The sequence below is a fragment of the Euwallacea similis genome, chromosome 7 (assembly GCF_039881205.1).
Source record: "Euwallacea similis isolate ESF13 chromosome 7, ESF131.1, whole genome shotgun sequence".
In the NCBI taxonomy this organism is placed as follows: Eukaryota; Metazoa; Arthropoda; class Insecta; order Coleoptera; family Curculionidae; genus Euwallacea; species Euwallacea similis.
Window position 1 is genome coordinate 3,138,581 of NC_089615.1, and position 17,317 is coordinate 3,155,897.

Consider the following 17,317-nt stretch of genomic DNA (forward strand, 5'->3'; position numbering starts at 1 on the left):
TGCCTGGTGGGCCAAATAAACCAAAACATTGTGCTACTTTTCAAACTGGGGTGGCTTAAAAGTTTTCGTTTTTAACGAGCTAGCAGAAAACCTAACAAGCTCGCATATGCACAGAAAAATCCCTTCAAAATTGCTATTATTGAGGCTAATATTTACAATAATTCGTAAATCCATATGAAATATCTGCAAATTTATTTATACTGGTTAAAATTCCATTTAACATAATGCGGCTACCGTGTTTATTGGTCCTTTCAATATCTGTCTCTCCCTAATAATATAACACTATAGCCGTATAGGTACACGGTTATAGTGTTATATTAGCCTTAAATGTTACCCTTAAAATCGCGGTTGTCCTCTTCACTTACACGCATATAGGAACATAATTAAATAGACCTTCAAGATTCAGCCTAGACATCTTTAAAGCTAATTAACACCCTTTTGTACCCAAAACATGGGTTTTGGTATCTCAGAGAGATTGACTGAAACTTTGCTCTCTATCCAGATGGAAGATAAAATTAAACTGGAAAGTTCGTCTTTATCCACACACGATAAGTACAACACGTACAGTCCCGGCCAAACGTGGAGAAACTTTCATTAATTAGGTATAATTTTGTACGGTGTAGTAACATTCAAATAAAACATATACATACATATATATTAATATATTATAGGATAATTTGTAAAACAATGATTCAAAAGAAGTTTTAAAAAAGAACTTTTATTATCAGCAAATAAGACTACAACGGATCTTTATGCTGATGAAAATGGAGAAACATTTACCAAAATGAAAATTACCAATACATTCTTTAATTATTTTATTACCAAACTTTTGCCTAATTTTACTTGGCATCTTTTCTGCATGTATTTTTATTCGTTTTTTAATAACGTCTTCCAATATTTTACACCAAGCTCGTAATAAGGCATTGAATAAATCTTCTTTATTTTAAAATTTTTCCATATTTTTAAGTCTCGCATCAGCTTCAAGTTGGTCCCATATGTTTTCCAACGGATTCAAGTCGGGGCTCTGGGCTGGCCATTTTATCACCTCAACTTGTTCTCTTTCCAGAAAGCCTTTAATTAATTTGGCGGAATGTTTGGGATCATTATCGTGTATAAATTTTCAAGTTAAAGGTAATCCAAATAGATTGTACTTGCTTTCATCCCACCAGAGTATATTTTTCCACTGGTCGCATGTCCAGGTCGAATGTTCTAAGGTAAAATTAAATTTGGCCTTTTTATTTTTACTAGAAATAAATGTTTTTTTGGCAGACCTCCTGGCGTATGTTTTCCTTGGTACAAGCGTTTTCTAATTGAGTTAACAGAAATTGAAATTGATAGGTTTTCTTTTTTATATCTTCGGCAGTGAAAAATGAATTTTTTAACCAACATCTTTTAATTATATCTGTGGTCAAAGTCGTTTTCTAGGTCTTCCCCTAGGACACTAGGAAGACTAGGAAGGTCTCTTGACTTTCTATTAAATGAATTAGTTTACCAACAACGCTTTTAGGCAAATTTAATTACTTAGCGATATCAACTTGTTTAATTCCAGATCGATATTTATCAATTATAATTTGATTAATTTGATCAGGCAAACTCTTATCGCGAGGCATTTTGTTGACTCTCTTAAACACACCACCACAATTTTAAACTATTTAAGTGATCAAAATTCAAAGTATGTTATAAATATTAAATATTTTCTTTATTTATGTTTATAATTTTGTTTGATGCTCTTGGAATTTTGTTTCTCAGTTTCATCAGAAGAGTGTCTAATGGAGAATATTTTTATCAAAAAAATAAAGCGTATAAAGCATGGATATATGATTTTGAATAGAATTTAAAAGTTTTCCCATTTTTGGGAGTACTGTATGTAAATCATGGCACCTCTGAAGAGAGTGTACCTCATACGATTGATTAATTATCGGTCTCAGACTTACTTTGATTTATTTTCAACGAAAACTCAAATAGATTGATGTGATTTGAAAAAACGAGTGAGGGCCCTTATGCCAATGCAAAATCTGTAAATAACGGTTCCTGAAATTTCATCAATATACTGCGATAGCCACCGAATTTTCAATTAGACTTCAATCACTTCCAAAAACAGGTTGTCTATTATCGTATAATAAATTTAATCGAACGTATGTTTATGCTGTAAATTAAGGCTTGAACTCTATTATTTAAACAGAAACAGATACATCAATACAATTAACTCCCTTCTATGCGTCTAGATCTCAACATGTATGGTACGGTAAAATAACCAACCTCAAATTATTGGATACGCCCAAATACATTCAAATTTACATCTCTTTAATCCTAAGCAGGTAATATAAATTAATAGCTCTAGATTTTCCAACAAATCAATTGTTATTGGTCACAATTACTAATCCGTATTAACCCTGGCAATTTGACATGCTAAATTAATTATCAATGGTCAATACCTCAATACATTTCGAGGACAATGAATCTGATTCGTTCAATGCACATCCAACTGTATCCACACACAGACCTGTGTAATGCCTTAAGACGGAATATTCTTATTAACCCGAACAAACAATGAACTTTCCATTATAACGGAATCAAAGAGAGAGCCAGACTAAGCATTTCCTGAATCTATTGGTTTAATAATTGGGCATAAGGGAGTCCCAAGCAAATAAACCCCTGAGTGAACTCTGAAATTTAAAAACAGAGAGTTGGCAGTGTTCGTTGCCCTTTAATAAGAGTGAAGCTGTTTTTGAAGATACATTCGCGATACTGGGGGGCGTATACGGTGCTCGGTTCATTGGTCAGAAAAATCATCACAAATTTGCCGCTAATTGGAAATTGTGAACTTTACATTTCCGGAGGCTGAAATGCTTTAATATTTCAAACGTTTAACATAAAGAAAGAATGTAATTACAAATTAAAGTCTCAGTTAGTCCAAATATACTTGCTATTTAAATACTCAAGTGATTCCACGAATAAAGGCCACGCAGAACCGAGTTGTACCATTTGGTCTTGGATGCTTGATGGCTGTTCGCATGTGCATGTCTTCTAGCATTTCTATCATCTATGATCTATGATCATCTATGACTAGTCGAGAGAATTCGACCACGCCATTATTTGATGGGTGGCAAATTTCTAATACCAAAAATTATTGTATCCATCTCCCCTCCATCGATGGTGAATACAAATTTTATGCCTTCATCATTATCGATGTCATCATTAAAGTTAGTTCAGGTTAACAATGAATGAGTATCTCTGTTTAATGTGCTCTTCTACAATTATGTCTGATATGCAGCCACTAACATGTACATGTTGTCTCGCCAAAATTTCGTTGCAGTAAAGCTACATTTTACCGGTTATCATGAGCTACATGATTCTCCCCTTTTCAGCTGATGTGTGTTGTTATTGAAACCGAAAAGTTAACGTTTAGTACTTACGTTAAATGGGATTAATTTTACGTTATTAATATTAATGTCAGATAATCATATCTAAAGTAATTAGGCCTCTAACGGTTCTAGCATCTGCTCATTCATTAGAATTGGTGGTATACAATCAGGCTAAATAGGGTCATTTAATAACGGGGCCAAAGGTTAGACGAGAAATACCTCAAATCTTGAGATATTAGGCCTCAAACTATGATCGCTTAAGTAAGACCTTTTCATTTGTTATAGGATCATCAGTGTCATCATGAAAAAATTGAAAACCCTCTTCAGGCACACCCTGAGCTAATTTCACAGCACCGGACAATGAATGAATTGTTGTTCCTTACAACAACTGTCCTAACTGTAGATCTAGAATATCGGAATTCCACTTCTAATGATACTTACGAACTAGTATCAACACAAGCCAATAGCTCTTTCAAAGCTATGAGCGTTGAAAAGACATGGCTTCATCCTTGGACTTTCTTCGTAGCCCTAAAAACCACAGTAATGGCTTTGATAATCATCGCAGCACTTCTTGGCAATCTCCTGGTGATAGTATCGGTGATGCGACATCGAAAGCTACGCGTAATCACGAACTATTTCGTAGTGAGTTTAGCACTAGCTGACATGTTAGTGGCCATTTGGGCCATGTGTTTCAACTTCAGCGTGGAACTTACAGGAGGACAATGGATCTTCGGGTACTTCATGTGCGACGTTTGGAACTCTCTAGATGTGTATTTCTCTACAGCTTCAATATTACACCTGTGTTGCATAAGTGTGGACAGATACTACGCGATAGTTCAGCCCTTGGACTATCCGCTGATAATGACCAACGCAAGGTTGATAATCATGCTGATGATAGTGTGGTGCAGTCCTGCACTGCTGTCCTTTTTGCCAATCTTTGTGGGGTGGTATACCACAAGTGAACATTTAGCGTTTCGTAAAAAGAACCCGTCGGTTTGTGTGTTTATAGTTAATAGGACTTACTCGATTATATCATCAAGTATGAGTTTCTGGGTTCCAGGGATGGTCATGATTATTATGTACTACAGGATTTATATGGAAGCTGATCGGCAGGAACGCATGTTGTACAGGTAAGAGGTCAAATATTATTTTGTCGACTCAATATTTATTTTACTGTCGGAACTTGTCTGAACATTAATAATTTTTTCCTAAGGACCATATTATGAATGTGCTGATAAGGCTAACGACGAGATTAGTTTCCATGGAAACGCGAAAACCAACCAATGCACAATATACAAGTGGTCAGGCACTACAATCAACAATCATAGATATAATCACTTTCGACACAAAATCAAAGCATGACATTTTTCTAAGAATAGGTTAGTATTAGACAAAAAAATCGAGGGACCTTTTTGTTCTAATATGTTAGGAGAGTCCGAAAATAATAGTAATGTTAAAAAATCCATTGGTGTTCTACATTTTATGAAGAAAACGTCGAATGATCCACGCCTAACTACGCCAATAGTGACAGATAAAAATCGACTTTATGCTAAAACTGCAATTCTTTACGTACAACTGCAAAACTTTAAGAACTTAGCATTAACGGTTCCAAATTTATTTCAAATAATAATATAGAGGGTGTTTTCCAACTAAGTGTAAAAAATTTAAGGGCGTAACCTTGGATGCACTTCAAGTGGAAAATATCTCATAAACAAATGATTGCAAATGCTTTGTTTTCAAAATACTGGATATTAAAATATACCAAAAAAAACGTTTTCCTTAAATATTTCCAATATGGCTCATTAGATTTTTGAATTTTAACATGCGAATGTGTAGTAAAGAGCGCCTTATTTACGTGTACTTTGATTCTTCCCATGTGACAATGGCGTACGCTTAGGATATCTTTATTATTCTATTTAAACGGAAAATGTACGACACTGGGTTTGCAGTTAGTTCAGACCGTTTTCTATATTCTTTATTTCAAACAGAACCGAAAAAATTTGCAGGAACGTTTTATTAATAATCGATTAGCATAAGATTTATTTATTTCAAAATCAAGCAAAAAAAACTTAATTGAATACTATAAGAAGTATTGAAAATGCTCACCATTACTTATATTATATCTGTCGTAAGTAAACTTTGCACTCATTATAAACTAGCTGTCACTTTAAACGTCAGTAAAAAATAATGTTTATATTATTTTTTTATATCAATAAAAAATCTAGTTTAGGCCATATTGGAAATATTCAAGGAAAGCATTTTTTTCGGTATATTTTAAAACCTTGTATTTTGAAAAGAAGTATTTGCAGACATTTTTTTATTAGACATTTTCTACTTACTATGCATCCAGGATTACGTCATTAAATTTTCTACACGTAGTTAGGAAACACCCTGTATATATATTTTATTTTCAACACCGTATATCTTGGAATCTAAACATTTCCGGGCACATGTTTATAGGAACTTTTTTTATTTAAATACCATAAGAAATTGTGCCCTGAAGTTACGGACTGTACTTGGGAAACACCCGATATATTTCAGTATTTACATCGAGCTTAGCTTGCCAGCTAATTTTGCCAGAGTAATTTGACCTTAGATATGATTACTATCGCGAGTTTGACTGTGGAAGATACAGATTATGATAGTTTTCTGATTTCAATTTAATAAGATATTTTGGAGAACTTCATTGTTAACTCGGTTACAAGTGGCCGTTCTCTAAATCGAATCCTAAATAACAACTCAATATTAGATGCAGCTTTACTATCTAGACTGAGCATTTTAGTCTCTTTTGGTTGTTCCTTTTGGCTTGCTGCGGGGACTGATGTCACGGATCGTTGAGTTCCTTATTTATAATAGATTGGTTTGCATAGAGCAATTTCATCCTTCATCGTCATCTCAAAACAGTCAAGAATATCAGATTTTTAATATCTATATCCCCATGAAACCTAAAATACCCAAGCTTTTTTAAACAATATAAAAACCTCTACTCTTTCAATATAATTTCACGGATATTCGCTCTCATCGATTCGATTCAGTCCAGTTCAATTCTTCTAAAGTCAGTTGAAAAGTAAATCTCGTTAAGTGGACTGTTCCTGAGAAGCCAAATTAAATCACTCCATTGTCTTTTTATGTCTTACTTTATCTTTAGATACTCACGTGTTTAGAGCTTAAAGTTAAGGATGAATTTTACCGGATTGTGTTTTGTTGATAACCTCTTACATCAGCAAAATATTTTGGATTTAATAAGGCCTTCAGAACTTTTAAACTCGTACAAGCAATCTAAGAATACTTTGGCTTTGTGGATATTTCTCTGCAAAAGAGCGGCTTTGCCTGCAATGAAACTAACAAGATTAGAGAAATCCGTAAATCCTTGGCTTCTTTATTCCAAGACTAGTTGGTTTCAGTACGGGTTTAGTCTATTTCTAGATGGATTCAATTTTTAATTAAAATTTTAATCAATGATGCAGCCCGATAATGGATATTTTTATTCAAGTTCTTATATTAATTTATTCTTAAATGCGGTGCGAGATTATCTTCGGATTACCTCACATTTCCTTTAATAAAATTAGCAATATCTCAGCGAAGTTGATAGGGGCATTTCAGGTAATATCCCTGAAAAATAAATAAGCAAACGAGGGGATTTCAAGAAATGGGCTTTATTGAATTTAAAACCAGCTATGTTTACTGCTAAAACAAAGGAAGTTTGCTAATTTTGAGTGAAAGCTCGGTTAATCCCCATTACCTTGTCATTTATGCTTGAGCTAAATTAATTTAGATAGACACGGATAGCTTTCCTAAAATAGCTTTTCGTATTATGACGTTGATGAAAGCAACTTTTGACAAATTTTAGAGGAAATATCATGAAAATCTCTTGCTGTTATTGATGATAAATGTGAAGGAGGTTGCATCGGTCAGGCGACTATCGAGACTATAATGTAGCCTTCACATATAAGAAGATTGTGTGGGGAATAATCAAAAAGTGCACGTAAAATGTGATTAATTTGAAGGGCACTGCCAGAAAAATCAATTAAGAAATGTGAATAAAAAAACTGAGGGGGAGGGGGGTTCAACAAAATGTTATAAGAATTGGACTAACTCTTATTAACTAGGTTTTGTTTAATTTATTCCAGGCGCTCCGTCTGAATATATCAAGAAAGGGCGAATGTCTCAGCATTTAAGTGAAATTACTGAAAATAAAAGGTGAAATTGGCCTGGAAAGGAAGAATTTATGTTCTCTCTTCCTCGTTCCTGCCTGAAAGTTTATTCTTCTGAGACGGCTTCGTGAATTTCTAAAAATTAGGCCCTAAACAGATTTTAATTTCCCTTCCGGATTAGTGTAGGGCCTAACTTTAACAGAATCAAGGTGCCAGAAAACCTAATCGATATTGCTAATTACTTCTATTAAGTACTTGTAGATTTGCATCTCTGTCAAATTCAAATTTGCTTCATTATAATCTATGTTATTTTTCGAGTACTAAAATTTGAGCTTGAGATATGACTACAGAGCTGTCCCAGCAGTCCCTAACCAGGGACGTTATCACGATAATTGAACTAGTGCAAATTACCGCTGTAATTCACCAGCGATTGGTTCAGCGTAACAATAAGATACAAGTTGCTGCATTGCCGGAATACCGGATTTGTAAGATACATGATTTTTTGAACTATACTAAACCTCTTTTTTCGCAATTTAAATTGTTGGTTTCTAACCTGCCTTCGCAATTTTTCTCTTGATAAGTATTGCACTGTAAATTTTGCTTATTAAACAACAAAGTCGAACTCTTGTTTTTCCAAGACAAAAATTGCTTTTTAATAGCCAGAAGCGTCAAAGGTAAATTACTTTTTAAAAATCCAGTGTAATTACTCTCAACAATAATTTTCGAAACAAATTAAGAAATTGTTAAAGTTAGTTAAAACGTTTTTTATACATCTTTTCGTTTCTAAGCAGAGGTTTCCTCCTGTTTAAGTTTCACTTTACTTAAACTCACATAAAACAAAATCAAACACATAGAATTCCGTTCTCTTCCGATGAGACTATAAGCCTGGCATATCCGAAAATAAGACTTCGAATTCCACTTATATCCGAGGTATTGTAGGAAAACAGAACTGGGTCAGCGTTTCAAAGTCAATTTGAGACAATTTGATACCATCGGACCTGTCCAATTCAATTAAGTACGAAAGTGGCATGTACCAATAACACTTAAGCCAATGCAGGGTATGATTGTTCGTGGGTTGTAGGAAAATTGCTTTTTTGCTTTGCTATATATTGCAGATTTTCATTATTAAAACTCTAAATTGCTAAACTTTCTCTTCGAGAAGGGAAACAAGGTAATTTTATTTGGAAAATTGAACAGTAGTAAAATAAAATCGAAAGGTAGTAAGGTAACTTAATTTGTCTGGACTTGACAAGCAATTTATAGTTATATTGCACTTGGGATTGCTAACAATAGCGAAGAAATTCTAATGTTGATAATGAACCAATCATTATTGGAGCACGAGGAAGGATAACAATTACATTTCTTTCTGCCTGTTTGTGACAGAAAACTATTGTTATGCCGATAAGATTTCTAGTTTCTTGTTCGGGAAATTGCGAGAGATGTAGTCTCTTTAAGCAGCAAAACTGAAGTTGAGATCCTTATTCGACAGATAAAATTCGTTGCACTTTTCGCATTGGTATCAAATATAGAAAAAGATACAAATAAAGATAAGAATATTATTATAAAAAAATTGTTTCAAGAAAATAGTACAAAATCGATTAAACGAAGTAAATGGGAAAACTTATCAAAGGCTCTTTGTCGAGGACTTGTTATTTACCTTCTAAAGCCGCTGAAGAAGAAGATTTACTTAAATTTTTGCAGATAGAAGGCAGATGTAACAAATTCAGGAGAGTTCCTCAGATACCAACTATTCATGATGAGACTTTGAATTTAAAAAAATACCTCGGCTAAATGGTGTTTTTATCAAGAAAAATTGCTTGTAAGCCAAATAAGTCTTGATGAGTAGATTCAGAGTTCAAGAAACATACGAAGTAAAGGTCAACAGGCAGGAACCGTAGGAGGATCTGTTAATAATGTTTTATAATGCAAAGTTGAAAAAATGCTCCCAAGAAGGAGTCGTGAGTTAAGAGTACTCTCTTAATTATTCGTATATTTCTTCATATTTTATTAAATTTGTATAGAAACGTCAAGAGACTTTGATTGTTCCCACAATACAATATCTGAATATAAATTGAACGACGTATCCCAAAGCTCTAGCTCTCCCGTAATATTCAATTCTGATCCCTCAATACTCGAATGGGGTTGTTGCAGACGCCCCACATGATTCGATTTGACAATTGACTATATGCCATGGAAAAATAAATTTATCGTAACCTCATTACATCCACTCGACAGTGACTACGCCATCGACCGGTTTCTAGAATTTAGTTGAGGATATTTTTCCAGTAATTTTACAATATTTGATGTGTGACATCGTCAAGCATCGTCGAACTTCTGTATTGCCAAATTACTTTGGAGATATTCCAGAAAATATTGATCCGACCATGCGAATCTGCAGGAATTAAAACTTTTTATCCATTAAAAATTATCTTTAATCTTTCTTTTTTTTTTTAATATTATGTCAAGCATCAGATCTGAGTCTTGCATGCCAGTGACATGGTCCGCCGCGATCCTGAAGCACCGACTTGACCCATCCCATGAGCTGGGTTGGGGTACCCCGGGTCACAAGGGCGTGGCAAATGTTGCAGGTCTTTGCCTTATCGAATACTCCTTCTATGTCGAAAAAGAACGCTCCTACCACGAGTTCTTGGCCTGAATGAGCCTTCTCTATTTTGTGCACTTCTGAACAGAGGAATATTACTGTCTACATCTGAGTATAACTATGAATATCTGTGTACATACCGTTCTGTTCTGCGTGAGCCGAACATGGGTAAAACATGTCGTATTGACTATAGTTCATCTAAATATTGAAGAAATTAGTCATTGCCATACGGCACACAGAAAAGCAGCAAAAAATGTCGAGACATCTGATAAACAGTCCAGTGGTCCAATATATCGAAAAATATTTAAATATATATATTAATCATAAATTTCATTGTGCATTTCATGTACAATTCTTTTTTAATAAAGGGCTCTAATAAATGCTCGTTTTTTTTTATTAGTACTTAGTCAAGAATTTATTTAGGTACCTACAAGTATTTCAAATAAAATCTATTTTTCCATGCACCTGATAGTTTCAGATTTTGTCTGAATGTGCTACGAAATGTTAGGTTATTTTGTGACGGGTTGAGCTATTGCATAGCTCAAGGTGGTGGGATTTTCGAGTCACTAATTTAATTTTTTTTTAATTATTTTTATGAATTATTTTATTATTTTTATCGTTTTGAATTCGGTTTAATTTTATTATTTTTAGAATGAATTTTTGGTTTGCCAGAAGAAAATCCTTTCGTTTCAAAGAAAATATGAAAGATGTAATTCTAAATTCATTTTAGAGATTGACGTATTTTATTAGAAGCACGACCACCGCCGTTTACTTTTCACATGTCATGGTACATGAAGCACTTAAAATTTTGCGTAGAATTCAAAAATGAAAAAAAAAAGTATATCCATTTGAAGAAACAAAGTTGGTGATCGTACCTGATTTTTGGACTACCCTGTGTACATGAATTTACCATAAAAAAACCGCAAGAAAAAATAAAAATCGACGTGTCCGAAGAATTTGGTCGCATATGTTCGGCATCTTAAAAATATGAACTTTTCCATCCAAAACTTCCACACTGTATATGGTTACCGACGATTTTGACAGTTTCTTGTAAAAGGTATTAAACAAAATAAGGATACGAAATTTAAAAAATTAAATTAAATTTAATGCATACGTGCGAAAAATGCAAAATATAAGAAGAAATTTTATCACCCTGAATAACGAAAATGGCGCGTTTCTGACCATGGGTTCATTAGCATGTGTTATTTATTGCAGAGTACTACCACCTTGTGAAATATCTCCTATTGATATATTGTATACTGCATAGACGAATCTCTAGCAATTTTTTTTTCGGATTTTACCGGTACTTGCCTACTTTATCTGTGATAGTGCAATCAATTTATATAAAAATATAAATATATATAAAATAAGTTTAATTTTAAATTATATAAAAATTGCCAAATAATTGTTGTTCTTGCTTTCTACCCAAATATATAGTGTGCTTATCGACGGGCATATTTGATAGAAATTGAACTCTTTATTTTGGTACTTGAAACGCCCTATTCATTTCAAGTAAGAATCTTGTGTAAATTAAAGTAAGTGACCCAAAGAATTCAAAGGTCCCCTCAAACAGTTTTGGTAAAAGGATGAGTGTGGGGTAACAGGAATATTTGTCACCCTCGTTCGCTTGTCCTCCTTTATTCAAAGCAACAAGTGTAGAAGGAAAACTGTCACCGACAGGCCCCGACAACACTTTATCTTAATAACGCGAAAAAAAAGATGCGGAAATTAAAGTGGTAAAAATAAATCGAGTTTACACCGTATCGGAGATTATTATCTGCTCCGGTAGAAATTTCTATTTGCTGCCCTCTTCCGAGGTCCTTCAGTTTATGAGTTTATTTAATACAAGTGGCAGCATTCATTGGCTTTCCACGTGCAGGTAGATAGTTTTATTTCGACCTGTTAAAACAGGGCAATCGCGTCAGTTTCCACTTTTGTCTAATATTATGCGGGATACTGATAGCGTTTCTGTGTTAACTTTTGCGAGATATTCAAAAGAGGATTGAAGCGATATTTCAGACGGGGGCTGTCGGACTAGTAAATAATCTAACTCAAAAACCGTTGATGGTTTTGGAGACAGAAGTTATTAATAGGTCAAAATAATGCACACAATGTCTAAAACCTTGTTAGAATCGTGAATAACGCGGCTGGATGAGAGGCTTCCACTACACTGAATACTTTGCTTTGATAATCAGCCTACTGGAATTGATATTCTGTTTGTTATACTGTGTTTTATTTTGGGACATTCAATTGAACATATTTTGTTGCAATAATAAAGAGCTTTATGTTTAAAAAATAAACTAACGCGACCCTATTAGTCCATTATAACGTAAAACAATGCTAAGTCAAGACCCATCTACGCACCGGTAAACGAACCCCAGAACTGAAGAGTAAAAAAAATGAGGCACCTAAAATGGAAATGTAGGTGGGTTCGCTCCTAAAGCAGTTAACTAAAAACAATAAGGACTCTCCATTACTCTGCCGGCATGGAAGACCGACGAAAACAATGCCACATTTGCGTAGGACACCTATTACGATTGCAATTTAATACCAGAAATAATGCTTTTGATCATAATATGCCCTGAATATGCCATTTGGATGATTTATGTAGGTAAGCGACAGTTTCTGGCGAGATGAAATAATGGAGATAAAACTTAAATGACAATACCGTCGTGTCCCCTTTGTTAAAAAGGAGTTCGAAAAAGTAGAATATTAAAATTACAGGCCGGACATTCTGGGCAAATCTCCGTGGGTTTATAATAATATTAGCATTCCCTTAAGAATTAAATATCTTGGAGTTACAACAATATTTCCAGCATTTGCGTGGGTACATCCACAATCCAAAATCCGGAATAGAAGCGATTTCCATAAAAGTATTTTCAAATTCTTTACGCCTAGAATTTTGCGTAATTTGAAAAATATGGCTACCAAACGTAATATGGAGTTTTCCATGCGTATAAAACGGCCTTAATGAATCAATCCCGGACTATTATTTCTAATGGGGTCCTTCTATTTGGTGATATCAGAGCGGATGAAAATCTCATTATTTATTATTGAAACTTGCTTTTCAATCTCGATTCCCAAATCCACACGAAATGATTCAAACGGTTATGTAGTATAGTTTACAGCACGTTTGTAGGCGTGTTTGGTATAAATTGTGTCTGCATTGATTAAAATGGTTTTCACATCATATTTTCTATACTTTACATTTTTCTTATAGTGTGAATCAATGACAATTAATGCTAATTTTGAGGGTGTCGATTATAAAAAGTGAAAAGGGTTTCTGACCCCCCAGAAAAAAAATCACATGATCAGTCTAATGATGTAAATCTAATACTATAAAAAGTATCGCAACTCTAAGCAAAACTAAAAAAAGTGGAGATTGTGTGCCTGTGCAATAAATACATGTCGAAAAGATGTGGATCAGGCATAGGATTGGAAAAATTCGATCCGGAACTCCTCGGGGCGTTGAAATCGCTGAGGGTTATATTCCTTAATAGCAAGGCATTAAGTTATATTATACTCTTCAATGCGACAAATTTTAGTCATACATTCTGCAAAAATCGTTTCCAAAAAATAGAAAATATTAATATATTTTGCCCTAAAACCAACTGGATTTTTGATTCGCAGCTATCTCCTGAAAGCCTCTTGATTATGTAGTGCAGGCACGCATAGCCTTAATTAATCCCGCAATTCAGCGCTTCAAGGTAATTGTTTTTAACAGCGACATCAAAGCAATTTGCTGAAATATCATTGGAAAAATTACCAATGGCGCCTGCAGAATAAGGAACTAGCTTCCTTTGCCGCAATCCTGCAAAACTTCCTACTTCTTCCTCAGGAAATAACAAGAAAACTTCTAATTCTCCATCAGGACGCTCGGTGATCACAGAACTTAACTTTTTCCTCATTGTTCGTTAAGAACTTACATCGCGGTCTAAACTTGACAGCCGAGGCCTAACTTTCAATAAACTTTATATTAATCTCTTCTGATACATAGAGGGCCCACGCAGGATGACATGAATTTAAGTAACAACGAAAAAAAGCCGCTCACGTGATTTACCCCGAATATTTTATATATAAAATCTGGGGATATGAAGTTTTTCGCTCGAGAAGAAGCTAAAGGTTGAATCTCGTAAATAGTATTCGGCCGGCTTGTTTACCCAAACCGAAGGCTGTAGTCCCAACTTAAGTTTCAGCGAGGGTACAGAAACATAACTTTTCACTTCTGAAGCTGAATAGCTCGCAAAATGTTGTATACCTGTCTGGAATAAGGGAAAATTTGTGTCTGAAATTTGTTTTTTGTGTTAAACCATATGATGGCTTACAGGTCAGTGGGTTTAAAGTCTGGGGCGTGTTACGGCTTTATTGTGTTACTCGTCTGATAGGTACCAGCATAATATGTATCAAACGTCAAATGTGTATGCAATTGTTTTTTCACTACCTACTTGAATTCAGTACTGTACACGAATTAGTAAGAGTGGATTCTTTAGCAAATACAAGGTTTCAGTAAAAATGCTGTGATTTCGACAATTCTAAGGGTAAAATATGAATTGAAATGAATTGAAAATTTTTGCTAAAAAAGGCACTTTCTAACAATGTTTAAAAATATTTAATACAAGTGTTGTATTCATGCACAGAGTGATTAAAAAAATGAGAAGGAACACGAACCTAAATTTTTCCATTAACTTCCATGAAGAAAGAAACAAAATCTGTTTCTTCCATTTACATTAATAGTCAACAGGCTAGGTTATAAAGCGTCGAAAAAATTATTGAATTTCAATAACTGATATAAAAGTTATAAAGCTTCGAATCTGACAAAATAATCGGGTGAGCCACTTTTTTGGAATTCAGTGCTATCTCTTATGATTTAGAAGACCTTTATATGATCTCAAGAATTTATAACACACTATGTTTTCCACAATGAGTTTTTGCTATGATTATAAGCTCGTTCCCCGCCAATTGCTTACGTACAAATTTGATCTTATTTTTATTTAGTTATATGAAGGTGTAAAATAACAATTAAAAAAATATTTAGTATTATATAATCGTTTTTTTCGCAGTCTTTGGTACTCATTTCTCTATATTCTGTACATTTCTCTTGAATAGTTGATTGAGTTGGTGGTGAGTAGGAATGGTCCTCCATTTATAAGCTTTTAGTTTTTTGTTTTTCCTAGTCCTTCTCTCCATAAAAACAATATAATATAAATGTCGAGAAAATAAGTCTACTTCGTAGTGTTTACCTATTCACAGTTAATAAACATTTGTTTTCTGCCATATAAAATTACTTGCCGATAATACTGGGTCTGAAAGTCGTTAGTCAAAGGAGCACATGTAAACAAATATTTGGATATACTGGTCGTTCGTGTTTTTATTGTTATCACACCGTCATGGGTCTTCAATATTTATATAGAATTTATATACATCAAAATATTACCATGTCAATCAATCAGTTTACTTTATTGTCTGAAAGCCTGAAGAAAAACGATTCTTATTGACAAAGCTATTAACATAACACAATTTTAACATTTAATGATGTAAAAAAACGAACGGATGTGTTTTGACTTTGTTAACTTCTATAAGGTCATTAAAGGATTATCATGTTGTAAAATCTTTACACGCACACGTGCGGTAAAAATTTTTACCACGCTCATCGTAAAAAAGGCTTATAAAATTAACTCTGAACTAGAAACAATCCTTCAATGCAGCCAATGGTGGTGCCGAGAAAGGAGAAAACTTTCCAATTTTCTTTTAGAACATTTATGGGCACTCATTCGTAGCTCTATTTGCATCTTAGTAATTATTGATTTGCTTCCGTAAAATAGGGAAACCTTTATTAGAGCGAACTTGGATGTATCGGCAGATGTTGGAATTTATGGTGGTCCCAATGGGAGCAATTGACGGAAATGAAATCCATGGAAATTAGACTAAATTTTAGAATTAGTATTTTTATTCTAGATCAAATCAAGCTGGCGAAAAGTTCGAGATGGACCGCTCCGAAAAATAGAAATATACTTAACTAATATTAGGTACCGACAGTTTTTTCTATAGAGATGCTTGATTTTCAAAAATTCCTGTCCAACATTAGTGGAGGAAAAAATGGAATATTGTGATAATTTGCTTTGCAAATTCTATATATCCCAGTCAAACAAATTGATTTAGCAACAAGTTTAAACACACAAATCTCAAGTAAAAATCAGAAGAGCAGTCCTGAACGATTCTGACTACCGATAATTGCCTTTCATCGATGTAAAATTCTTGGCAATGACTCTTTATTATCCAAGTACATGATCATGAAACCTCTGAAATTCACTTGATATTCGTGAAGATATTGTGAATGACTGCCGTAAAGCTTAACTTGAGTCTGTGAACCTTATGCTATTTCTTATTAAATGATCCTATTGGAAAGACTTCATTTTAGTTTATCGTGAATCAGTGTGGAAAATCTCATTTACCTTAACTACATAAACTGCTTTCTAAGTTTATTCAAAATCCTATAAACCAACAAGTAACTGCCATTCATCTCGAAGTCTAACCGAAATTTAATACATTACACCCGCAGGCTGTATGTGAAGATATAATTTACCTGTAGGGTGTCTCCGAGGAAGCAGGAAGTTATTAGCGAAACGGAATACATATTCGCAGAAGTCCTAATATGTTTTTTGGAGACAAACTAACTTCCTCGATTTAACATTGAATTCAGGCATGGGGGAATAATTTGAAACCTAATAAGACACAACTTGTTGAACAACAGCATCCACTTCCATCTTCTGCAAGGTTTTGAAAAGAATAAAACAGAAGCTCACCTAATATTTTAGGTAATGTAGGTCAACACAGCTTCGGTATCACATTCGCATTACGGTTATTGCAATTCCTCCTCCACACAAATTTTAATGCGAATTTAAAATACCATGCTGCTGCATTTTTCTAAAGGTTTCAAGCTCCATTGTTCGAATCGTTTTAACCGGTTAAAAATAACACTTTTGCCTCTTGCTTCTACTTCTTTGAGAGCGCACTTAAAATGCACGAAGTCAAAGGATATCTGCTTGAATACACGTATTTGATTTTTCAGACACGGACTTGCATGGATAGTTTTTGATTGAAACGGGAAGCACATGTATTAGGACTTGAGACATGATATGGATGAGGACAAAATGAAGATTTTTGCTACTTTATTTGCTAAAGATGAGTTGGTTTGA

At 34.0% G+C, this 17,317-nt stretch overlaps 1 protein-coding gene across 1 annotated transcript in view; it reads left to right on the forward strand.

Annotated features, from left to right (window-relative positions):
* LOC136409968 (octopamine receptor beta-1R-like) overlaps positions 1-17,317 on the forward strand; it is a 63,914-nt gene that overhangs the window by 15,305 nt on the left and 31,292 nt on the right. Inside the window, exon 2 of the mRNA XM_066391855.1 lies at positions 3,651-4,495. Coding sequence (XP_066247952.1) covers positions 3,726-4,495 — 770 coding nt within the window. The 5' untranslated portion in view covers positions 3,651-3,725. The remainder of the gene's footprint in view (positions 1-3,650; positions 4,496-17,317) is intronic.